Source organism: Oreochromis niloticus, linkage group LG14 (assembly GCF_001858045.2).
Source record: "Oreochromis niloticus isolate F11D_XX linkage group LG14, O_niloticus_UMD_NMBU, whole genome shotgun sequence".
In the NCBI taxonomy this organism is placed as follows: Eukaryota; Metazoa; Chordata; class Actinopteri; order Cichliformes; family Cichlidae; genus Oreochromis; species Oreochromis niloticus.
Window position 1 is genome coordinate 606288 of NC_031979.2, and position 26207 is coordinate 632494.

A 26207-nucleotide genomic window follows, 5' to 3' on the forward strand; every position below is an offset into this window, starting at 1 on the left:
GTATTTCTGCAGGTGGCATGACCCCGAGTTACAATGAAAGTCTGAGGTTTACATGGTTAACAGGAGCTCCTGAACTGCACACCATCATTTTTTCAAAGTTACAATAAACAGAGACATCAAGAGACACAGGATGTTGTAATATGAAAGGATTGAGAAGAGTTAAAATCAGAATTTCCAAAAGTCAAAATCACAGATTGTAAGTAAAAGATGATCAAATTAATTTAAATAATAGATGTGATAATATAAAGACAAGAAAATGTACAAATACAGCAGATTTGCGCATGCTGTGATTCTATGAACATCTCTATAGAGAAAATATAAACTTCACACAAATGCATACAAACAGTGGGGACCCCCAAGCTGCCCCGAGGTGTGCGCATACAGCTTAATGTGAGACTTCCTGTTTCTTACAGTACTGTACAGTACAGTGGGAGATGCGCGTTGCATTGTGGGGGTACAAATACAGCGCAGAAAGGACAGCGGGGAGCACAAAGGGATAAAAACTGCACCTCGGCAACTTTTAACACCAGCCTGCTGTAATGTGAATTCATGTGAGCGTTAATTAAAGCGCGACTTTTGGCGGCTGGCAGGGTGACAACTGCTGGAAGAGCGAGGAATGTGAAGGGAGCGGAGAAGAGCGGCAGGGCACACCGCTGTCTCCAACTGCTTTGTCAGCTGAGCTGTTTGCGACCCGAGGCCCATCCGTTATCACAGGCCTCACCCGAGAAGGTAAACTCCCTTCGTCCGCTGTGTCTGATAACGCTAACCGTGGTGTGTATATTCTTGTCTGGTTGTGTTGCTTTCTCGACACTGAAAACGACAAACAAACCAACTAAGAGCGCCGTGTTGTCTCAGCTATCGCTAGCTTGGCAGCTAATGCCAGTTAGCTCCCATGGAGCAGCTGCGTCAAAGTGCAGCGGCTAGTCTGCGGTCAAAACGGAAATGGGAATACGTTGGCTTCAAAGTAAATGAAGTCAATTAAAAATGTGCTTTTATTTTGTATATTTCTGTCTTAGTATTTATGCAGATTGGTAAAAACTCAGACTGCAGTGCAGTTCAGAAAGCTAACTCTTAAAAAAACCACCACAGGTCTACCAGCAATAGTTGTGAATAAGACATAAATATAAATGATGACTAGTATAAATGGCTATTATAGTCATATAATAGTAATAATCACTTTACTTTGTGCAAGTTGTAGGTAGCAACTGTGTTTTACACCCGTTGAACGACATCAGTAATTGTCACACATTAACGTGCCCCATTTGCTTCAAATGATTTGTCAGGTTCGTTTGGCTTTTATTTTGAAAATTCTAATCGCCTCCTGGCAGACTCGGCGTCTGTTTGACACCGTTAGCTAGTGTTTGCTAAACTGTGATTGTTGTTGCAATCATATTCGCGGAGCATCTTGTCCACTTGAAACTGAGATGCACACACACTCAAAACACACACATACATACAGTCTTTGTTTGTTTGTTTTTTTATTCACATTCTCAGCTTTCTGCTGTGTTATAGTCCTGCACTTGTGCTCCCTTTGGTTGTATGCAATGCAATTAGTATAAGTACAGGATGAAGGCCACGCCCCCTCGACCCTATCCTCTGTCATATAGTCAGTGTTTAATCAGTTGCCTGCAAGCTTATTCATCTTATTATTCACCTGCTAATAAACTAATAAACAGCATCAAAACAAATCCAGATTGTAATGTGGGAAAGAAACAACTATGCTCACTTTTAAGTAGCTGTTGCAAGGAAGTATATTTATGCATTTTCCTCCAGAATTTGTGTTAAAATGTGATTTTAAAAAAAATCTCTTTCAGAGTGTCAAACCTAATATTTGAACTTAACAGTGGGGAGCAAAGTCTTTGTGGACTGTTCAACGAGTCATTTTGAAATGTTCTTTAAATGAACTTTAGAGTGCCTCCATAGTGTAGTGATTTAAATATTCCTCTAATGAGTGAAAGGGCCTTGGTCTGATCACAGTAGGACACAAAGTGAGGAAGAACTCCTGGTGTAAAGAAAAAAAAATCTCTTGTGAATAAGCGAGCAGCCAGAAGTTTACCAAGTGCCCGTAATAGCACTTTAAAAGGCTTTGTTCCTCTGGACGTTACAGTTTGCCATTGATGGTATTACAGGATTCTCCCATGAATTTCAGTTCAAAATTCTTTCAGTGTCTCTGTCAGAGGAAAGTTTGACGAGGCGGGTAATATCATGGGTTAGTACACCGGGCAGATGCTGCATATGTGGAGGAATAACATTTGTTATTGATTTTTCTGCACATGTTTTGGAATAACTTGGGCGTGGGGATTAAATTATGAAAAAATCGAATAGTCGATGCAATTATTTCCTTTCTTCAAATACATCTTCTCTCTTGTTTTTTATCTAGACATTAAGAAAGATGGACATAGCTTCCACCATCCTGCAATCTGAAGGCCACCAGGTGGCAACAGGTGTGATTGTTAAGAGACTTCCAGTCTTACAGAAGTGTGTCGGGGTGAAAAGGCTTTCTTTCTTAACTCTCTGCTGTTGAGTTCATTGTCTCATTATGTTAGTCACCCATCATGAGTTACATCACACTAAATAAAAAATGAAGCCTGTTTTATAAACGTTGGTCAGCTGTGGTGATTTCATTGGCTACGACTTATCAGTCACAGGCGTATATTGTGAATCCATGGGCTCTGCCTCACGTTCTACTTTTAGAAACAACTGAGAGCAAAGTGCTCTATTGAGAAACCATAGAGACTTTTGGGACAGGACGGGGGCTGATCATTCATAAATTTGATAGAAGAAGGATTTTACCCTGAATTCTGGATTTAACCAACCTGGCTGCAGCATTTTGGATGAAGTGAAGACTTTCAGGGAGTTTTTAGAAGAACCTAAAAAATCTAAAACAGGATATGTCTAATTTTAACAACATTGCACAGATTTAAGACATGCCTGTAGTGAAACCTGACCTATTTATTGTTGACATTATTTGCCAATATTAGCTATTTACTGCTATATTGGTATTTATAACAAGTGATGAATGAGAAATTTAAAATGTAGAGACACCGTTCAACCATGTTGTGGGTGTTCAAATTGCCCACCAAAGAGGATTCTGCAGCCTCGCTGTTGAAAACACGTACTGTGAATGCTACAAAGAGAACAACCAGCGGATTCAAGCAGAGTCACGCAGACTGTAAATGGCCTGTATTTGTATAGCGCTTTACTAGTCCCTAAGGACCCCAAAGCGCTTTACACATCCAGTCATCCACCCATTCACACACTGGTGATGGCAGCTACATTGTAGCCACAGCCACCCTGGGGCGCACTGACAGAGGCGAGGCTGCCGGACACTGGCGCCACCGGGCCCTCTGACCACCACCAGTAGGCAACGGGTGAAGTGTCTTGCCCAAGGACACAACGACCGAGACTGTGCAAGCCGGGGCTCGAACCGGCAACCTTCCGATTACAAAGCGAACTCCCAACTCTTGAGCCACGATCGCCCCAAGGTGCAATAAATAAGAGAACGTAACAAACGTTTTAAGTTTCTGTCTCTGAATGAAAAAAATATTGAATTCACTCTTAAAAATGATTTGTGTCGTCTGACTTCATAGGTAAATGCACAGCAATGCAAATATAAATATATAAAGAGAAGTAGAGGTCCTTGCACAGAAGCCTGTGGAGCTCCACACTTCCCTCGAATCAGCACAGCCTTTTTTATTGTGAATTATCTGTTTGGCCTCTCAGTTTCATGTTAAAGAACATTGATTTGAACAGGTTAAGAGAAATCTGTTTTTCTGACAGGAGTCTAACCTCGTGGTGGAATTAAAGCTCGTTTTCTAATGTGCTCTGTTTGCTGGTTCAGACTCCTGTTGCACCACCGCAGCCCAAATCTATAATTCACTTTGCCTTTACTGGGCCAACATGGCCCAAGAGTATTTTCCTTTGGTGAGGCCGTGTGAAGGAGAGTGCGCTCTCCCTGTGAGAGCCCCTTCACTCGAGCTTTTGTTTGATGGAAAATCTCATGCCTCAGAGAATCCACATGTCTCACAGACAGCTGCTTGAGCGTCCTGTAGTGCGCTGGCCTCCACATGGGTCTGGCTCACATCGCCGCCCATCTGCTTTGATTGTTGTTACATAACTTGGCATTTTGTCCTCTGCGTTCCCTACCCCTGCCTGCTTTCAGCCCCCCTTTACCTTCCCCTCAGAAAGCACCTCTTTATATTTCTCTCTACCTTTATCCACTGTCCTCTGAACATCGAGCACTTGCCTTTCCCCCTCTGTCTCTGCTCTCAACAGAGTCTTGCAGGGTAATATTTGACCGCTCGTTTTGTTTGTGTACTTTTGATTGTTGAGTAAGTTAGCGATTCCACACCCGAGTCTTTGACAACTCGGCCTGGATTTGACACATTGACATTCCATCCATCCATTCGCTTCTGCTTTTCAGGGCCGCGGGGGGGCGCTGGAGCCTATCCCAGATTGTCATAGGGCGAGAGGCGGGGTACACCCTGGACAGGTCGCCAGTCTGTCGCAGGGCCAACACACAAGGACAGACAACCATTCAAACTCACATTCACACCTAGTGACAATTTCGATTATCCAATTAACCTATCCCCACAAGCTGCATGTCTTTGGACGGTGGGAGGAAACCGGAGTACCCGGAGGGAACCCACACAAACACGGGGAGAACATGCAAACTCCACACAGAAAGACCCCGGCCTGATAGTGGAATTGAACTCAGGACCTTCTTGCTGTGCGGCAACAGTGCTAACCACCGTGCCACCGTGCTGCCACGTTGTTGCAGGCTGGTGTTAAATCATGTTGACATTGATTTAAAAAATAATCATGTAAAGTTTGGGTCAGTAGAAAAGTCTCAAATTAAAATGGAGACAAAACAGGCTCTTAAAATGTCCTCTATGTCCTATTGCTTCTTGATGTTCAAATTGAAGGATTTATTTCAAATCAGAGCGTGTGCGATTAGTTTTTGAAGTTGTCACATTACTCGCTCAGCATTGTTCTTCTTTGGTCGTCACACACAGTTATTTTAAGACGTAGTAATGTACTGAGACACACTAATGTGTCATCTTCTACTGGTCCTTTGGAAGTGTAACAGCAGCATAAGGGACATTATTGTAAAACAACTCTAACAATGCACAGTAGACTTCACCCACAGCCTAATGACTACATATAAAACAACTGTTCAGTAGTCATCATAGCCATGAGTAATGACATACTGCTGCAACAATCAAAAGTATAGTTTATAGTATAACAGCAGCTGCATGAGGATGGTGATATTTCGGTCAGTGCTGTAATCTAACCTCATTCATTTGATTGAGGTCACACACTTACTGAGCTCCTAAAATGTGTCTCTTTACAGTGTTTTTCTGTTGATTGTTGATTTAAGTCAGAGGTTCCCAAAGTGTGGGGCCCGCCCGGGGGGCGCGGTATGAAAATAAAAAAAATAAAAAAAGAGCGCTTGGACACTGTGGACAGGTTTTTGACGGGGCTCCCACACAAACGCAAAGCAGGAGATGAAGCATCGCTGAATATGTCTCCAAACCAACTTCCTTCCAAGCCAAAGACTAGAAAATATGGTGAAGCATATCTTCCCTTTGGCTTCACCTGCACAAGTGCCAAGGTAGGTCTCCCCTGCAAAATTAGTTTCCCTGCGTCGGGAGCAGCGCTGGGCTCTCCAAATCACGGACAAACAGTATCCCACATTCTTGATTTTTAGTTCACAAACACTTCTTGTAATAACTAACTACTCCTGACATTTTGGACATGTTAGCTCTTTATGCAGTAAAGTTACAGCGGGATACAAATAATATCAGGCTGATCCTGCCGTAATTTGTTCCCCCCGGTTCAAATCACCGACAAACAGGATCCCACAGCTGTTTATGTGTTTGAACCCATTTTGCACAGAGAGACATTTTTTGAAAAATGTATTGACAGCAATGTTGAATATTATTACACAGGAGAAAAACAACTACATGTAAAATAATCACACCGTGACGCCTCTGCCTTTCTATTTTATTACTACCTGTAATTTATTGCCGTTTACTTGAATTTGCTTAATTGTTTACTAAATGTTTGAGGTGTGAAATAAACCGCAGTGGAATTTGTAAACAAAATATGTGTGTGTGTGTGTGTGTTTGAAAAAAAAAAAAAAAAAAAGGGGGGGCCTGGCAAAAAAACTTTGGGAACCACTGATTTAAGTGAAGTGAAAACCAAATACGTGTCACAAAGTTGGGGAGGAGGGCAGTGAACACGAAGGCGAGATGAGCCCTGACTCGGTGTTTCTGATCTGTGTTGGAAGGAAAGCTAATCCTTGCACACCTACAGAACTGAACCTCCACCAAAGGATGTCTGTGAGTACAGTGCGGGCAAAGACACTCCCGGGTGGCAGCGAGCTCACAGCTACACCTGCAAACCAAAGCAGAGTGCTGAAGCTAACAGCCAACTGTCACGCACCACAGAAGAGCCTAACTGGTCTCTGACCCAGACCACAGTTTGTAGGAAGAAAATCTGTTTTAGCCGTATTGGCCTGAGCTGAACTGAATAGTGATTTAATTTGAGCTTACGAGGAGGAACAAAAACAAACTGCTGTGAGGGAATGGGGTGTGATTGAGTTATAACTAATTTATAATAAACAACAGCTTTGTCTCAAAAAGAGAATTCAGAAAGGTAATAATTTTTTCATGAGTGTTTTTCTATTTTCTCTGTGGCTCAGGAGGTCGGTGGTTTGATCCCTGATCCTCCCAGTCTGCTTGTCAGTGTCCTCGTGCTGATACAACCCAGAGTTTCTCTTCATGCGTTGACTTGAGTGTGTGAATAAAAAACTCTTGTTTGAATACGTGAGAAAGTGGGACCTGTAGACTCAGTTAGAGCTCTTAAAGTAGCAGCCCTTTAACCAGATTCCTCGTTTTGTCTGTCAGACACAGACATGTCTAATTAGTCGTACACCTGACCAGCACCTATATGGTATATCATTTTTACATTGTTTGGTTAAGGTTTAAAAAAGATCTTGGAGAATATCCGAAGTATATATTCATTAACAGCGATCTGTTTCATTTTCTTTTACCGGTGGACAGGACTGGCACGGTAACACTACTCTTTTCCAAACTGAAGCATTTATTTATGACTTTTTTGTCTCTCTGCAGGACACGGATCCTTTGGATAAAGAGGAATTCCAACATGGGGGTGAAAACCTTCACCCACAGCTCGACCTCGCACAGCCAGGAGATGCTCGAGAAGCTCAACGCTTTGCGCAACGAGGGTCATTTATGCGATGTCACCATCCGAGTCCAAGACAAGCTCTTCCTGGCCCACAAAGTGGTTCTGGCATGCTGCAGCGAATTCTTCCGCTCCAAACTGGTGGGCCGGCCAGAGGAGGAGGACAAGTTTGTATTGGACCTTCACCACGTGACGGTTAGCGGTTTCGCTCCCCTGCTGGAGTACGCCTACACGTCGACTCTTTCCATCAGCACGGAGAATATCATCGACGTCCTGGCAGCAGCCAGTTACATGCAGATGTTTGCTGTGGCTAGTACGTGTTCGGAGTTCATGAAGTCAAGTATTCTGTGGAGTCCGGGTAACAACAATAACAACAACAACATGGGAGCCGATAAACCTCACGAATCGGCACCGGAGAGCGCCTCATCAAACTGTGCCCTGACACCGCTGGATGGCAGCGTGTCGCCCGTGTCTTCCGATTGCAGCGTGATGGAAAGAAACGTTCCCATCTGCCGTGAATCGCGAAGGAAACGCAAAAGCTTTGTGTCGATGGCTTCCCCTGAGAGTCCACTCAAATGCACTACACAGATGGTCACCACCTCCCCTCAGATCCCCAACCCATCGCCCTCGTTCTCAGACAGCGCAGCCCAGCCCGTGGAGTCCTCCCTGGCCTTCCCCTGGACTTTCCCATTCGGTATCGACCGGAGGTTTCACTCGGACAAATCGAAGCTGCCGGAGAGCCCTCGCTGTTTAGAGCAGGGAACCCCGGGGACCTCTGAGGTAGTGGTTGGCCGTCGGCTCAGCGACTTCCTAACGTGCGAGAGCTCAAAGACGGTGTCTTCGCCTGTCGCAGCGGAGGAGGAAGATGTACGGGTGAAGGTGGAGCGTCTCAGTGACGAAGAGGTCCAGGAAGCGTCGTCGCAGCCGGTCAGTGCCTCTCAGAGCTCGCTGAGTGACCAGCAGACGGTGCCGGGGAGCGAACAGGTCCAAGAGGAGCTCCTCATCAGTCCACAGTCCTCCTCCATAGGTGACCGTCTTCGTCCTACCTTCGCGGTGCATTGTTGTATCATATGTGCACAGATTATATTAGGTTAAAACATCCAGTTTAGATAAAACGTCGATGTGCATATTGTGTTTCTCACTGGTGCAACAGGGCTGTATCCTGACCCACTTAAGACAGCGCTGCTATGCAAAGTGTGCAATCAAACCTGCTTCGTCCTGCTCCCAGAGCTGCCACCCCACCCACCGGATTTTTATTTGTATCGTCTCAGTGGAAAGTTTTATTGTCCACTGGTCCAAATTCTGCTTCAAAGGCTTTTCTGCCTTTCCATAAATAAAAAAAGGAAATGTAAACATTCGTCATTTTTTCCTAAACTGTTTAGTGGCACAGTGCTTTGTTATCCAGCAGCATCAATCCCAAAGCAGGGGATTAGCCTTCAAAGAGTGTATTAGTGTAACCATGTCCAAGATGTCTTGCTTTAGGCTTTATTTTCAGTCGACAGCTACCGTGAGTCATTTTCTTCCCTCCTTCTTCCCAGGCTCGATGGATGAGGGCGTGTCAGAGGGCTTACCGTCAATGCAGAGCACCTCTAACGCTGGAGGACATGCGGAAGATGATGAGAGGTATCGTGATTTGTTGAAACTCGCTGTGAACCAATCATAAAGTAGGAAAGAACACATAGACGCGGCTGTCACGACTGAAAGTCTGGGCCACACCTGGTTACATAATAAAAGAAGACGTGTTTAAATGATGCACTGTAATCTAAAGAATGGTCGTTATACAAATGTGTGATACCTGTTAGCACGTTCCTCAGTGTGGCGCACATTGCTGTCATCACTAATCACATGTGTGGTTGTTACACACGACACATAAACACATATACATTTGGTTAGGGTTGTGCTTTCTGTTAACTCCTTATATTATAACCAACAGATGCAACAAGGGTATTTGTAGATGCACGCACATGCTTGTTCATGCTCACACTTTTGCTACGTTGTGCATGTCGAGTTGTTACCCTGATCCGCTGTCAGCACTGTTAAAATAGAAGAATGGCATTTTGATCATAGATCAGAGCTATATACTGTAGACTGGGACTGGACTACATCAAATTTATGACTAGCGCTTTAATGTCCTCTGTTTGTGTTTCAGGTTGGAAGGTATTCAGTATCCGTACCATCTCTACATCAGTCCTTCGACACGGCCTGGCACCAACGGCCCTGACCGGCCCTTTCAGTGTCCGACCTGCGGAGTCCGATTCACACGCATTCAAAACCTGAAACAGCACATGCTCATACACTCCGGTAGGTGAAATATGAAAGCAAGTGCATTACATGATTCTTCATATATGACTGCACACCACCACGCCCCTTTGAAGTAAACGAAAATGTTGCAGCCTTTGTTTTGACGTTTTTCTCTTTAACCTCCTAAGACCCGAACTCTTCCACGACATGCATTTTTAATTTCTCTTTGATATTTGGGCATATTGGGGCCCAATGAATGTAAAAACAAAGAATTTCCAGATTTTTTTTTTTTTTTACCTTATTTTTGTTTTTAAGAAAAGTAAGAGCCACAGATGAGGATATTCATTTAAAAATTTGATAGAACAGTAGCAGTATAATGTCCTCGTAAGTGGATATCAGGCCCATGTAGAGCAAAATTGAGTATTTTGGTCTAAATAACCCAAAATGTGATGTCCACATATGTGGACGGCAGGTCCTAGGAGGTTAAACATAAAAATCAAACACATTCTTCATCGCAGCACTTAGAGAGACATTGTTGTCTTTTTACTTGGAGACAAGAAGAACAACTGGATTTGGTTACATTTCTTGGTTGTGAAGGTGCTAATGAAGATTATAATAAAAAGTTAAACGATACAAGTTGCTGCTCTTGTAAATGCCTCAGGAAAGAAAGGAGACTTTCAAGGAACCCCTGATTTAAAAAACCTTAACAGAGGCTTTTTGTGATCTCATCTCACACACGTGGACACAAACACTCATGTAATGCTAATGTACAGATCAGCAAGCGTGGTTTTGTCTCTTTTTCCAGGCATTAAACCTTTCCAATGTGACCGCTGTGGGAAAAAGTTCACACGGGCCTACTCCCTAAAGATGCATCGGCTGAAGCACGAAGGTAAACGCTGTTTCCGGTGCCAGATTTGTAGCGCCACATTCACGTCCTTCGGTGAATATAAGCACCACATGAGGGTCTCCCGACACATAATCCGCAAGCCGCGGATTTATGAGTGCAAAACGTGCGGCGCCATGTTCACCAACTCTGGCAATTTAATTGTACACCTGAGGAGTCTGAACCATGAGGCATCCGAACTAGCAAACTACTTCCAGAGCAGGTGAGGAGTCAGGGGGCGCCGCCCCCATCATTTACTCAGATCTCACCTGGATGAGAAAAAAAGTTGAGTTTAGATTCTAACAGCAGACTCGTTGTCGTGACTTTGGCTTTGTACAACTGTTTTTCAGATGATTTGAATGCTTAGATCAAGTGTGTCTGTATTTACTGGGGAACTTTAACTGCTTTGACACAATTGTTTTACATTTTGGGAATAAGGCTTATATGATGAGTTGAATGAAAACATCATGACTGCCCTGATAACTGTGGTGTAAATGTGAATACTGATGATACCTAATAAGGCCTTGGTCACAGCACTTTGGCCTGTCTGTTTGTTTCAGTCACTGCTGTGTAAAGGAGCACTCTGTGCTGTGGCAGGTGTGGAAACCCTTTGCCACCATGATTCAAAACATGGGAAAACTGGGAGGGGTGCCCCGTAACTGGTCCCAGCTATGAAATAAAACAGAGAATATCATTTTCAAGTTTCTCTTTGAATAAACAACAGTCATTCCATTACATGCATATGCTTGTAGATGGGGTTGCCACAAATTACTGTTTTGGTAGTCGACTAATCAGATCATGCATCCATTGGACGTAAAACGTACAGCTGATTGCACCAGCACGCATCTGCTCTAACTACCATTAGCTTACAGCTGGAAGTGTTTCAGGTATGTGCTAACTAAAGATAAAGACAAGATGATAGTTTATTCGACTTTTAATGAAATTTGCAGATTGTCTCGGTGGAGTTTAATAAACTCGGCCGTCTGTTCCTTACTATCTAAAATATAACAGGACACTGGAGTAAACTCTCGACCATCTCACACTTCTGTTTAATCACTTCTCTGTTTGACGTTTATTCAGCTGTGTGAAAACTATAACTTTAATCTCAGCCAAACCGATTTACTCAGGAACAAATAAAACACTGAAAAAAGCCAAACAGTAACATTTTTAAGTTATCTAACTTATATATCATGTTTAACCTGAGTAGCCAAAGACAGCGGTGATCCGAAAATCTGCCGTTCTCGCCGGCTCTAGTGAGCCTCGACCTCCCGGTCAGCTATCGAGCTGGTGGGTAACAGACGTCTCTGAAAACGTTGGAGCACTTTTGCAAATCTGTGATGTCTTGATAAACCGAGCAGATATTTGAAGTTTACACAGCTACTTTCTCACCTGAAAATATCTTAAAAGTTTATTTTGTGACCCAGAAAGAGTAATAAGAGTAATATTAAAACTAAGTAGCTGCTGCCATTGTTGGAAACTGGAATTGGCAGGGTGAATTCTATGAATTCTGGGATTTGTCGGCCGCATTTGGAGGAGTCTTCGAATTTGGACAGCCTTTGTCGTGTCGCTGTGACGTAATCGGCCTACAAATGCGGCCTCAGCAGGATGCGGTCTCTGAATTTGGACACAGCTATGATACCGGAGACTGCTTCTTCTTCTTCTTCGGGGTTTAACGGCAGCTGGCATCCTTGTACATGCAGTGCTGCCATCTTCTGTTTCAGTACGTTATTACACTCTGAAATCCTACTACTTACTCCTGCGTCTTTCAGGATCTTACAAAGCTTTAAACTACACGTCGACAATTAAATTCGTCGTCAACGATTTTGATAGTCGACGTAATCATGACTAGTCGACTAATCGCGGCAGCCCTAGATAGGATGCTAATAAACAGTAGCGTTGTGAGCTGGGTGTAGCAGCAGAGGAACCAGTCCTCCAGCTGCTGCAGGCTCTGGTTGGAGTAAATCACCAGCTCACTTTGGAAAAGGCTGCTGGTAGATTTAGTTACCGTTCGACTGTCCCGGCTTATGCCACACTAAGCAAACGGTTCCTGGCTGTAGTGTTGCATTTACTGCTCAGACACGAGTAGTCTCAAGCTTTTCATTTAAGTGTCAGTAAAGAAAACGAATGGAGATTTTTCCCAAAATGTCAAACTGTTCCTTTAACATTCACCACTGAGAGCAAATTACAAATACCTCAAATTTGTTTCAGCTCTGACTGAAAAAATTCCAGAAGTAAGAGGATGAAGTGAGGTATCGAGAGTACAAATACGAGCTTACTGAGTTTCCTTAACACACAGATTAACTGTCCAAATTATAACTGTTAGTATTAAGTACGCACGAGAAAACCATAGCATACTGTAGCAGGTACTGTATGTGGTCATGGAATACCTTTGTCATCTGTGCTTCTTTAACCAAATCTAGGAGGTTGTTTTCATCATCAGCCCACAATGACCCACAAAAGTCCGAACATAGTGTCTCAAAGTGGGCCTGTAGTTCCCAGACTTTTCCACTTCTTACTCGAGCCCTCACAGGTCGGGCCATTGACTCCTCAAACCTCAAACAACAGTGTGGAAAATTCCCTTGCAGTTCATTCACACTCTTAATTCACACTACTTAATTCCTGTTAAGATATGTTAACGACACAATTTTCATCACGTGGTTTCCAGGATAAACTCACCTGTCCTCTGTGGCACAGAGGACAGGTGAGTTTGGATCCCAGGCTCTGATTCCATCCCATCTAGGGCTGCCACGATTAGTCAACTATCAAAATTGTCAACGACTAATTTAATAGTCGACGTGTCATTTCTGAAAGATGCAGGAGTAAGTAGTGGGATTTAAGAGTGTAATAACGTACTGAAACAGAAGATGGCAGCACTGCATCTACGAGGATGCCAGCTGCCGTTAAACCCCGAAGAAGAAGAAGCCGTCTCCGGTATCATAGCTGTGTCCAAAGGGGGCCGCATCCTGCTGAGGCCGCATCCTGCTGTAGGCCGATTACGTCACAGCAATGCGATGAAGGCTGTCCAAATTCGAAGACTCCTCCAAATGTGTCCTCCTTTTCCCCAGATTTGAAGGATGGGTCGGGTGTATCCTTCGTGGGCCACCATATCCCAGAATTCATAGCGCGGCCCTGCCAATTCCAGTTTCCAACAATGGCAGCAGCTACTTAGTTTTAATATTGCTCTTTACTCTTTCTGGGTCAGAAAATAAACTTTTAAGATATTTTCAGGCGAGAATGTAGCTGTGTAAACTTCAAATATCTGTTCAGTTTATCAAGACATCACGTTTGCAAAGTGCTCCAACGTTTTCAGAGACGTCTGTTACCCACCAGCTCGATAGCTGACCGGGAGGTCGAGGCTCACTAGAGCCGGTGAGAACGGCAGATTTTCGGATCACCGCTGTCTTTGGCTACTCAGGTTAAACATGATATATAAGTTAGATAACTTAAAAATGTTACTGTTTGGCTTTTTTCAGTGTTTTATTTGTTCCTGAGTAAATCGGTTTGGCTGAGATTAAAGTTTTAGTTTTCACACAGCTGAATAAACGTCAAACAGAGAAGTGATTAAACAGAAGTGTGAGATGGTCGAGAGTTTACTCCAGTGTCCTGTTATATTTTAGATAGTAAGGAACAGACGGCCGAGTTTATTAAACTCCACCGAGACAATCTGCAAATTTCATTAAAAGTCGAATAAACTATCATCTTGTCTTTATCTTTAGTTAGCACATACCTGAAACACTTCCAGCTGTAAGCTAATGGTAGTTAGAGCAGATGCGTGCTGGTGCAATCAGCTGTACGTTTTACGTTCAATGGATGCATGATCTGATTAGTCGACTACCAAAATAATAATTTGTGGCAGTCGTAGTTTGACAGTCTGCACATGTGCAGCTGCAGGATCGACGGCACTGACACGTTTGAAAGAACATCCGTGGAAACCATGTGATGAAAACTGAGCTCGGTATCACTTTTGGCTCAGACCAGCACCAGTTTCTGTATCTGCTTGAATTTCGACAATAGTTTACAGCACTCGTATGTTTGCCTTCACCAAACATTCATGTAAAGGATGAATCCACCAATCCCACACACTGAATCAGTGCTGTTATTACACTAATGACTGAGGCAGATGAAGGTGCACCATAAAGATAATTATTGCATTAAAATTTTAAACAATGCTTTAATTACAGAAAAACACTCTAAACGTGTTTCCTCATCCTTCCTAGTTTTTATTTATGATAGAGCGTGACATCGTAGAAGGCCTCTTATGCCTTTTTTTATTTATACTGTACAGTCATTGTACAATTAAGCTGAAGCCTCGGGCTTTGGGTTGCTCTAAACATTTGGTTTCTGACAGGTTTTCCACTTTTGGCTCAGTATGATGTCAGTAAATATGGTCGTCTCAGGCACACCGTCGCTGTTTAAAGCCAGTGTTTATGAGGGAGAGCCGATCACGCCAACGTTTACCTAAAGAGAGGCCAATGACGCCGTCTTCTTCCAAACGCTCAGGAGCTGCAACAGTTTAAGATGTTTTTCTTTTAGCTGTAAAATACTAAAAGTTACCCCTGAAGACGTTTTCAATCTGCTACCAACAAAGCAACAAACTTTACACATGTAAGCCTGATGATGGAAAATCTGGAGTAGCTTTTAGTTTTTAAGCGGCCCGATTACGAGTTTCCTGATTATCTGGATGCTCAAACTGAAGGTGGACAAAGTTTCAAAGAATGAGTTTGATGTACTGTGCAAAAGTCTTGAGTGGATTTCTTTATATATATTTTCTGCTAGGAAAATAGGAGATTGTTACAGTGACTTGCTGAGCTTCAGGAACATTTCTCCATTCTTCTCGAAGGACATCCCAAAGCTCTTATTTGGACATTGACTGCATTTTGTTCCCTTCTCTCTGAAGATGATCCCACACTGCTTCATTGAGCTCTGGGCTCTCACTCGTCCTCTGTGTGGTTTGTCTAAGCAGGATTGCTTTTACTGCATTGGCAGGATCATTGTCATGCTGAAGAACGATGCTGCTGACAATCAGAGGCTTTCCACATGGTGGATAAAATCTGATGGTGCTTTTCTGCATTCATGGTTCCATCAATTATGGCAAACTCCCCAACACCACTGACTGAAACATGTTTTACTGATAGGCTGCTAGTGACAAAGTGCCTAAACTGGTCCCTTGCAGGTTGGGTGTTAGCACTGATTTATCTGTTGACTTTGGGCCTTTTAATGCTGGAATGATTCAGCTCAATAATAACCGAAAGAAGCAGCACAGAAAAACATTGAAAGTCTGCCTGAGGGTGGCTCAAGACTTCTGCACAGTACTCCAAAGCTAAGGCTTCGGACCGTCACAGACAGGTTTTAAACTGAGCTGTGTGTGCTGTTACACAGACAATCCCTAACCCTAATACGGTCATCTCAGGCACACGGCTCTCTCTTCAAATCATCTGTTTACGAAGAGCCACCAATCAGAAGAGGGAGAGATGTCTTGTTCCAGATAGAGGACTAACTGAGGCACAGTGGGATAAATATTTAACTTAAATATTAATAGAACTTGTTGGAGATTAGTTTCAGGTTTTTCAGCTCATTCCCTGTTGGCTGCAGACCCACTGCCCCTCGATAGTCTCCTCTGTTGGCTCGGTGTTACCATCGGGATAAAGTCTATAAACGCCCAAACCTCATCCCTAAAGTAGCCGTGGTGTCATCGGTACATTTTTGGTCTACTGGTGGTCACAGTGACAGAGAACTCATCTCCATGGGGAGACACATGGACATATGTTCTGTGTATTACAGTATGTGTATATACAAGTATTTTACAGTGTGTTTTTGTGAAAATCACATGTGCAGTTATTGTGGGGTGACGGGGAACTTAACATGTTCTCTTGGTCCACGCAGTGATTTCCTCGTGCCCGACTACCTGAGCCAGGTACAGGAGGAGGAGGAGGCGCTGGGAGTCCAGTACGAGCTGGAGGAGTCCCAGCATCATCCGGTCTACCCGGGCAGCACCTCCACTTCCACCACCACCCCCACCTCGTCCTCCTCCTCAGTGCAGATGCCCGTCATCTCCCAGGTCTCCTCCTCCACCCAGAATTGTGAGAGTTCCTCTGGCTTCCTGTCACCCGAGCCCCTGGATCCCCTGGAAGCCCCAACCTCCCCGAAGATGGACGCCGATGACACGGCGCCCATGACAGAGGAGACCAAGATGGACAACAGCGTGGGTGGCAGTTCCCCAGAGGTGTTTGAAGAAGAGCAGCAGCAGCAACATGCTCAGGCCAAGGAGGTGGCTTCCATTACCATAAAGTGATTCGAGTCTTCTACTTGCCCATTATGTCTTATTTTGCAGTCATGTCATATGGGAATATCTGCTGGGACGACTGAGAGGGACGACTGGATGTTGACGCCTCATCGTGTGAAACTGTCAGGACGCTGCGATTGAAGTTTTCTGAAAACTTCGGCTGACTTGATGGCGCTTCTCTACGCAGATGCTGAACACCTCACCAAACCCAGCAACTAAATGCCAGCTGTTGTTGTTGTGGGGTTGGTTTTGTTTCAAATATAATATTTCATAAACTTTCGCAGTTGATGTGAGATTTCAGTGGGTCAGAAGATCTCGCTTGATATCTAAGTAAAAAGTTTTTTTTATGAGTCACTTAAAGGAGAAAGGTTGTTTTTTCCCATATGACGTGAATGCAGCACAAGCTAAAGTCATTTCTGTCTTAGCCAATTCGAGGTCTGTTAAATCGAAGCCTTGCTCTACTTTTGGAAAGTGCCTGAGAGTTCCCATTTTAACAAAGTACAGTGTAGAGAAAGAAAAGGTCTTTGCTTTGCCAACAGTGACAAATCAAGTCTTTGGAAAAAAAATGTTTGTATTCATTTGTAGTGCTGATGCTAGTTTGTATTGGCAGAGACTGTGTTATTCCTTTAGTGCCGTTGCTATAGGCAAACTGTTAAATGTCAATATTATCTATATTGCAATAGCTTGTACTGTAGTTTTACTATTTGAATGCTGTGAATGTTGGTTGTTGTGAAATGATATGTCAGGTGTGTATGTGCATTTCTTTGATCAGTATGAACACATTTCATTTTTTGAAATTACTTGACAAAGTATTCCCAAACACATCTGTGCAGTATACGATTTTCCTGTTTAGACTTCGTGATGTCAAAAATCTCAAGATTGGATCGGCACTAGAGCGACTTTTATTTTGTAATCCAACGAAATGGATACAAATTGAGACTTAAAAAATCACATTGTTACATTGTCGTCAACAACTGCAGTATTATATATTCCCAAATGTGATATGGCAATGTAGCACTTCATCCCAGCCTTCTTTCCAAAGGCAGTTCATTGGATAGATGTTCATGTGGCTCGCCAGCAGGTGCATTGGACACTGCGTTCTGACTATTGGAGCAATGTTACACTTACAGCATGATTGTCTTTGCGGCTCTGTAGGACTCTGAGCTCAACCAGGATTTAGTTTTTTTTCTTTCTTGTTGTTACAAATGGGGCGATTTCCTGACTACCATTAAAACTCACTGAGCAGTTTATTGGGAACACGTATGCTTTCAATACAGCAGCTCTGCTATAAGTTCAATTTTTTTTCCGGAAACAAATTTATTATTTTTGAATTCTTGCCACTGACAAACATCCTAAGATAATAAACGATGCACTACATCCCCTGTAACAATGACCATTGTATAAGCTTTGTAACAACAACTTATGGATAGACACGGCGAGCAGTACCGAGCGGTAACTGTAGGTGGCAATGGTAAAAACTGCAGTTCCTCTAATGGCCACTGGAGGCCGACTGCGGAAGCTTGTTAATACGCAGCAACTCCCATGTATGGGTGTTGACCTTGGTGCATTAAATTCATTTGTGACCAATATGACAGGCTGTGTGCTAAAGCCACAAAGAAGCTCGTGTTTCAGTGTTTTATCAGAAATATCAAACTTTGCTAGTGTTGATAATTCTCCACCCTTTCATCAATAACATTGTGCTGGCTAACGTTGAGACTCTGAACTCTAAAACTAATATGCGATGTCACAATGACGAGGCGTATTTTTTACATTAACTGTTAAACTGCTCAGTGAGTGTACAGTTGCTGTAGTGTAGCCCAGGAAGCAGGGGTGACCCAGTGTGACAGTCATCTGTGTGATCACGAGGCTGTCGAGTGTTAATGTGATAATGTTGTTTTGAAGTAACCCGTCTGCTAACGTGTGAATGCAGCAAATACTGTGAGTTGATCTTTGGAAATGTTACCCACACAGGCCGTTCTTCATGTTACTGATTATTTTAAATGTTGATTTTTGGGGTCAGGCTTCCTGTTACCCGCATTGTGCCAACAGGCTTGTGATTCTGTATTTGGAGTTTGTTGCGCCTGAACTTTGAGATGAGTTGAATGCTACTGACTGCATCTGGGTTCTGTGCTTATGTTCACCATGCGCTCCCAAAAGTCGTACAAACAGCTCATTCTTGCGCTCACTCCAGCAGGGTGCACGAGCTCGATTGTAAATGTGAGGATGAATACTGCTGAGAATCCAATCAGAGCCGTCTTAAGAAGCAACGGTGTCGCCCCGTGCCATCCATTCAGCCCTTTTTTAAATGTCGTGCCATTTGCCCTTTTTCTCTGGGTGCAAACCGAGCTTTTTCCTCTAGGACCAAATGTTCTCTCTCTTATTGGGGATTTGCCGTGGCAATCAGCACTTGCACATATTAAAGAAAGAGATAATCATTCAAAGCGGTCCATGCTATTTAGCTGAGGGGTCCTGCTGTTCTGCCCTTTACAACACTGTATGATGTTGTGCATTGAAGAGGCTAGCCTTAGTAAGTGGACCTATTAACTGTAGTTGCACAATTTCAGAATTGAAAAACAAAAAGACAGAGTTTTCTATTCTCCACGTGTGTGTCACGCTTTTCATCTGTTGTGTTGGTGTGTGTGTCACCTTTTTTATAATGAAATGCTGCTGTTTGTCGAAACGCAAAGTGCCCAAAATATTTTTGTGAACCAATGGTGTGCAATAAATGGACCGGTGTCGTTTTAAAGGTTTTCGTTTTGATATATACATATATATATATATAAAATATAAATATATGAAAAAGAAAATAAGAATGTATCATTTTGTTTCAATCTAATGTGACTGAATGAAACCAGGCGCGAGCCCGTTTGATCTGTGAACATCTGTAAGCTTTGACATGAAACGACTGGTTGTGTTCAGCTCCTCTGTGTTTGTTTCGGAAGGTTGCATGTTCGTGTCGTTCCGTGACGTGAAAGAGAGCATGTGCTGAGTTGGTGGTATGTTCTGTCAAGGCCTTATTTTGTAGCCGACTCTTCATCCGATCTGTTGTTCGGCATGCCCTCTTCTTCTTTTCTGTACGTTATCCCTTTTTTATGTGCAATGTTTCAAAAGATATCTTGATTATACGAGTACACTTGATGTTGTATATGTTTTCCAGTCCATACCATTTATTTAAAAGTATGAAAATAATAAAAAACAAAAAGTACCCCCCAAACAGGTCAGGTAGCTCTTCATAATGGCATATATATATATATATATATATATATATATATATATGTGTGTGTTCATATGGTGATTTTTCTATTCTGGTTGCTGTTTCATGGCATCTTTGGATATTCTTGTTAAATGTGAATAGAACAGCTTAGCCTGGGAGTGGGCGGGGCCTTGATAGTCTTCACTTTGTGACTGTCTGCAATGTGTGTGTATATATATAAATATCCAGTATATACACTCATACTATGTTGCATATTCTTTATACTGTAGGCAACCTGATTACAACCTGCTTTGAGACAGATTGTTGTACTTTGTGTCTTTGATATTGTATTTAAACTGTAGTTTGGAGAACCTGTACAAAAACATCCCAGATAGTAATGCAACCTGCACACACTGTATCCGGGGAACTGACGTTTGTGGTGGTGTTGAGTGTTTTAACTGGATCATATTCCACAGTTGGCTGTTAAAAACTGACGAGACCACTCTGTATTTAAGAGTTTATGGTTGTTCTCAATCTTTGCTAGTGTTCTGGCTTTGCAGTCCTGTTGTTCTTAAAAATACTTGTTTTGTAAAAGTTTAAAATGTAAATAAAAAAATCAAAGTCAGAAAGATTGTCACTGAACTTTGAGGATTTATTTCAGAGACTGTGTGGAGTAACACGCTAGGGTTGTTGGCCCTGCCTTTGTCAGGCTCTGTCCACTTAACCTGGACCCCGTACTTCAAGACAAGTTTAACATGTATGGGACATTTTTCTGTTATTGAGCAGTCACAGATACAGACAAGTACAAGCACAGATAAGACTATAATATTAGGAAAATATAAAGACAGCTTGTACAGACAAGAAAACCATGTTTATAAAGTTGAACGACACTTAAAAGCTCCCAAAGAAAACATACCAGCAAAAACACGGTGCTTGTAAATCAAGACAATCTGACTACAATGATTTATTCCATTAATTTCATCTTTTTTATGTGAGAGTTTTAGCATTTATTCTTTTAGCTGCAGCGGTGCTTAACAGTCTCATAGTGAAGAACAGATAAAACCTTAACTGAGACAGAGGCTTAGTCTAACTACAAATTTGACAATTCAGTTCAACTCACTTTTATTTTGCAAATTCACAACAGCAGTCACTTCAATGTTCTTTACATTATAAGACGCTGTAATAATACAGAGAAAATCCCAACAGTCAGATGAACAAGCACTTTGGTGACAGTGGGAAGGAAGAAACCTCCAGCAGACCCAGGCTCAGGGAGGAGCACACACCTGCTGCTACTCGATGGGCTCAGGGGAGGAAGAGAGCCAGAGATTAATGATAACTAATGATTAAATGCAGAGTGGTGTATAGACACTTATTGACTGAAAAGAGGTGGAGAAGTGCAGAAGAAACAGTGTGTGCATCAGTGCATCATGGGAAGCCCCAGCAGAGTTACCCCCATATCACCTCATTAGAGCGAAGTGCTCTAATAGGGTGATATGGTACTACAAGGTCATTAAGATAAGATGGGGCCTGATTATTTAAGACCTTGTATGTGAGGAGCAGGATTTTGAATTCAATTCTGGATTTAACAGGAAGCCAATGAAGGGAAGCCAAAACAGGAGAAATCTGCTCTCTCTTTCTAGTCCCTGTCAGGACTCTTGCTGCAGCATTTTGGATCAGCTGAAGACTTTTCAGGGAGTTTTTAGGACATCCTGATAATAAAGAATTACAGTAGTCCAGCCTGGAAGTAATAAATGCATGAACTAGTTTTTCAGCGTCACTCTGAGACAGGATATTTCTAATTTTAGAGATGTTGCACAAATGGAAGAAAGCGGTCTTACATATTTGTTTAATATGTGCGTTGAAGGACATGTCCTGGTCAAAAATGACTCCAAGGTTCCTCACAGCATTACTGGAGGCCAAGGTAATGCCATCCAGAGTAAGAATCTGCTTAGATACCATATTTCTAAGATTTTCAGGGCCGAGTACAATAACCTCAGTTTGATCTGAATTAAGAAGCAGAAAGTTAGCGGCCATCCAGGTCTTTATGTCTTTAAGACATTCCTGCAGTTTAACTGGTTTAATTGGTGTGTGTTATGGATAGATATGGATCTATCTATAGATGGATGGATGCTATGTTATGTGAGCTTGTTACAACCCTCGGGAACACAAAATGTACTTTTGTGTCAGATTCAGAGTAATTCTATCATCCCATAAATTAAAACCACTGAGCAAAACCCAGTTCAGCATTAAAGTGATTTATTTTCACAATTTCAGTGTTGCACTCTTGACTTACAATGAACAGAAAGGAAGATATAGACTTCAGGGTCTCCAAGGCCAAAACAAAAAAAACAAAAACAAATTCTTATCTGACAAAAAAGTACAAGCCCTAAGCTCCAAACATCAGCAAAACCGAGGAGAGCCATTTGACTTTGGAGTTAACAGACAAGGAGAACTCCCAAGAGCGCTGACTCAGTCCAGCTAGATCATGTTCAAGAAGGTATTCTACCTGTTTCTTCATCGGTTCTTGTTTTCACGGAGGACAACGATGTGCATGTTGTTTGTTTGGAGTGGCATCACCAACATGTTCCAACAGAGTTGTCCTGGAGGCTACGTTACCAAACGGAGTGGGATGGGGTCGGATCAGGTTTTTCACATCCTGCTTCAAATCACCTGAAAGATAAGAGAGGCAAGCATCCAAGTCGTCAAGAATCACAGAGTTTGAAAACCTGAAACATTGCTGATCATCACCATAGTCTCCTGGTACAGTCAAAAGACAAATATCAGTAGCAGATTCAGAGATTTTCTTCATTTGATCTCTTTTCAGCATCTTCCCTGGAATAAAACTGCTTTAGCAGATTCACATGAATAATGCAATCAGTGTTACTCACTTTGGTTTTACAACATATTGACCTGTAAACTTTGCTGAGAGGGCTGGACCAGAGGTAGGCGCCAACACAAGCACTCTGTCAGCAGGTTGGGATGAGTGCAGTACAGCCTTCCTGTCATAAAGCTGCTTCATATTACCCTGAGAAGCTGACAGAAAGGTTCTGGCTGTGGAATGATGTAGACACTCTCGACATTGTGTGACAAACTCAAGCTCATTTGTTTGTGGTGGTGAGTCGGCATCCAACGTCCTTTAGTGCCTTTAGAGGTCCTCTGACACTATGAGCAAACATGAGTTTAGCAGTGCCTCAAGGGGATTCCTGCTTAGCCTCATGAGCAGCAAACTGGGGAAAAGGTAGCTCTTCATCCCAGTTTCTCCCATTCCAGAGACAATATTTGCACATCATGGCCTTCAGAGTTTCTGATTCCAGTGTCTGTTTAAAAATGTTAGACTGAAAATTAGTGCCTCGGCTGGTCTGCACCACTCTAGGAAGTCCAAACGATTCTTTGGAGAGGAATAGCTTCATGGAAACAAGTGGAAGCACACTGACTCACATTTTTGGTTTTTGGTAGAGGGCCTACACAGTCTACCAACACATGTTCAGAAGGTTCACCAACTGCTGGAATTGGTTTGATTGGTACAGGTGGTACCATTTGGCAAACTGCACATCTTACAAAATGTGGTCACGTTTTTTCAGACCTGGCCAGGAAAAGAGAACTCGGTCACAGGTTTTTGTGATTCCGAGATGAGCGGATCATGGGAGTTCATGTGCTTTATCCAACACTCCTAACAGAGGACAGGGCTAGGTTATGGTTAGGATTGGAGTTATAAGCTTTGATGACTTCTACCTAAAATGATTACGTTTAGCCTACTATCAATTAGAAATAGAATAACTATAGAATATGATTATAATATACATTTAAAAATACATTTCAAATGTTTTGACAGTATTTTCCTTTGTTCTAACTTTTAACTGGTTAGTTCATATTATCATTAGCACAATTCATTTTCTAGTGGAACTGCACATTGGCTAATGTGGCACCACAGATGATCACCGAGAGCCTTTCTATCATTCAGCTTTCAGCATTTCTGCAGTGTTAAAAATAGAAGCTTCTTTTTTCAGTGTAATTGTTTATTTTGAGAATAAAGTTGAAATTTAGAGATTACACTAAAGTGCTATTTTGGGAATAAAGTCAAAATACTACTTTGAGAATACACAAACAATTGGTAAACAACACAAGTAAATGTCAATCACTGCAAACAAACAAATATAATGAAATTAATGCTCACGAGACTAAAAATCCATTTTTCACATGACTATAGAAGATATGGAAATCTGTACAATTTGTCAAATTCTTTGGAAGAATATTCCAAGCTTTACTTGCTTTATAGCGGAAGGTCAGGAAGCTTTGCTTAGGCAAGCCGCAGCGCCCCCTTGTGGTGGGCCTGGTGGTTCTGTTCAGAACAGGGCCAAACAAATCTCTTCAAAAACTAGCATTATCGAGAATCTAATGTTCTATACAGTTCTCTGATTTAATATTACATTCACCTTTTATATTTAGTACGTTTTTAAAAATGGTGATATTTTTATGAATTTCTGTCCAGAAGAGAAAATATACCAGACATACTGGATGCCATGTTTCTTTCACAGGTCACATTTAGTGACAGAAATGGAGATAAGAGAGAATCATTGTGTTCAAGTACGTCTTTGAAAAACTACCAATGATTTCCTAATATGTATAAAATATAATAACTGTGCTATATTTTTTAAGTCTACTTTTTAGATGTAAGAGTGTAATCTGAAGTAAACACAAAATATTTTTAAGTCTTTTCCATGAACATATTTGGGAAAACCAAAAACATCATTTTTCTATATTCTGAGTAAAACATTATTTTTTGGCCACTTTACAACTTTTTGCATGTTCGATTTTAATTCAGTAACTTGTCTGAGGTGTGTTCATATGTACATATAACTCTATGTCATCAGCATATTTCACCTGATAATGTTTCAGACAGACACACATAATTAAGTTTAGAGTCTGATAGTAAAGACTGAAGTCTGTCTTGTTCCAGATATTTATGTTTAAGTATTTATGTAAGTAAATAAGTATTTAAATAAGCAGAATAAGTATTTATGTTTTATCTTTGTATTCCAAAGCACTGTTCTATGTTTAGTGTTACTGTTATACTGTTAGGTGTATAAATGGTGCATATTTTATCTGTTAAAAAAGTTAAAGAGCAGTTGGCAGTGGCCATTTAGTATTATTCAACAACAAGACTTCTGGGTACCTTGTGCACTAGGGATGGACCGATCCAATATACAGTATCGGTATTGGACATAAAAAGTTGTGCCATCTCTATTGTGCACTGACAGCTGCAGAACCTTCTCCCCATCTGGGATGGCTATGTACAGTTTCTATAGGCCAAACATCAGGTGTAGAGACTTTTTAAACATTTATTTCAAGCTTTATCATTGGTGGTATATTTAGACGGACTTTTCTACTCCGACTGAGCACTCAGAGCACATTCTTCTCTGTTTCAGTGCTTTCTAGCATTCCCATTCCCACGGGGTGTATCAAAGAGCAATTTGGGGCTCAGTATCTTGCTCGTGGAGTTTTGGTTATAGACTGGAGCAGCCAGGGATCGAACCACTAACCTTCAGGTGCTGCTCTGCCTCCTGCTCAGGGTAACACTGCCGGTGGTACTGAAGCTACCTCGATAAGCTCAGATCCTGTTTGTGGTGCTTCCGGTCGGGCAGTTGCAAATCTGCCCACACAAATACCAACCAGTACCTTAGAATACTTACAAAACTGAAATGAAACCAGCCTATTAAATAATCTTCTATTGTGAAATATATATTTCTCTATAAAAAAAACCCAAACTTCCCACTTCAGAGGACCCCAGAGAAGTCATTATGTGATGGCACCGCCATCTCTTTGGTAAAACAAAGGACCAAATATTTAAAGCACAATCGTGTGCTGTCACAGTGAGCAGCCTGCAAGCCATTCATCTGCTGTTTCATTCTTTTGATTTGTGTTGATGAAATGTGAGTTCTTCCATTGCCTGCCTTGATGACGGTTGCCGCCAGAGCTAAGTGCTATGTTTTTGTTTCATTTATAACAAAAAGCCACAGCTGCTGTCAAAGGCAACAACTGTGGGAGGCGTCGTTCTCTGTGTGGCTTGGCAGACGAGATGCTACAAAATGAAAAGATTTCAGTGGATTGTTGCTCCACATGTCAGCTCCATCTCGCCAGTGTGCATGTGTTGCAGGCCATCTGCAGTAACCCTTAGGGTAGAAGTGATTGACTGGCTTCAAACCCTCGGTGGTCCGGGTTTACACACCTGTGCAGAAGAACGCACCAGAGACACAGTGGGAGTGTGCTTCACTTGTTTATGTGGACCTATACTGAAGCATAATGGATGTTTACTGCTGTGGGAGACGAGAATGTGAAACAGTCAAAATTTCCACCTTTAACCAAACGTGCTGCCTGAACCTTGAACAAAGACTTTCAGT

General features: G+C 42.2%; 1 protein-coding gene across 2 annotated transcripts; it reads left to right on the forward strand.

The window, feature by feature from the left end:
• Positions 1–397: 397 nt before the first annotated feature.
• Positions 398–20440, forward strand: zbtb44 (zinc finger and BTB domain containing 44). 2 transcript variants are annotated; one of them, XM_003457607.5, is made up of 6 exons: positions 398–729; positions 7137–8236; positions 8748–8832; positions 9359–9510; positions 10256–10556; positions 16217–20440. In XM_003457607.5, the coding sequence occupies exons 2-6, from the start codon at positions 7171–7173 to the stop codon at positions 16623–16625; spliced, it is 2013 nt and encodes a 670-aa protein (XP_003457655.1). In that variant the 5' UTR covers positions 398–729; positions 7137–7170; the 3' UTR covers positions 16626–20440. The 2 variants fall into 2 exon arrangements, with proteins under 2 accessions (XP_003457655.1, XP_005462485.1); XM_005462428.4 differs by having other exon boundaries at positions 401–729; positions 10256–10339; positions 16217–16374.
• Positions 20441–26207: the final 5767 nt, after the last annotated feature.

What these genes read in the sequence shown, in the direction of transcription:
- zbtb44 (XM_003457607.5), top strand. Translation starts at nt 7,171, where the DNA reads ATGGGGGTGAAAACCTTCACCCACAGCTCGACCTCGCACAGCCAGGAG. An exon ending in CATGCGGAAGATGATGAGAG is followed by an intron (nt 8,833 to 9,358) that starts GTATCGTGATTT and finishes TTTGTGTTTCAG; the next exon opens with GTTGGAAGGTATTCAGTATC. An exon ending in GCACATGCTCATACACTCCG is followed by an intron (nt 9,511 to 10,255) that starts GTAGGTGAAATA and finishes CTCTTTTTCCAG; the next exon opens with GCATTAAACCTTTCCAATGT.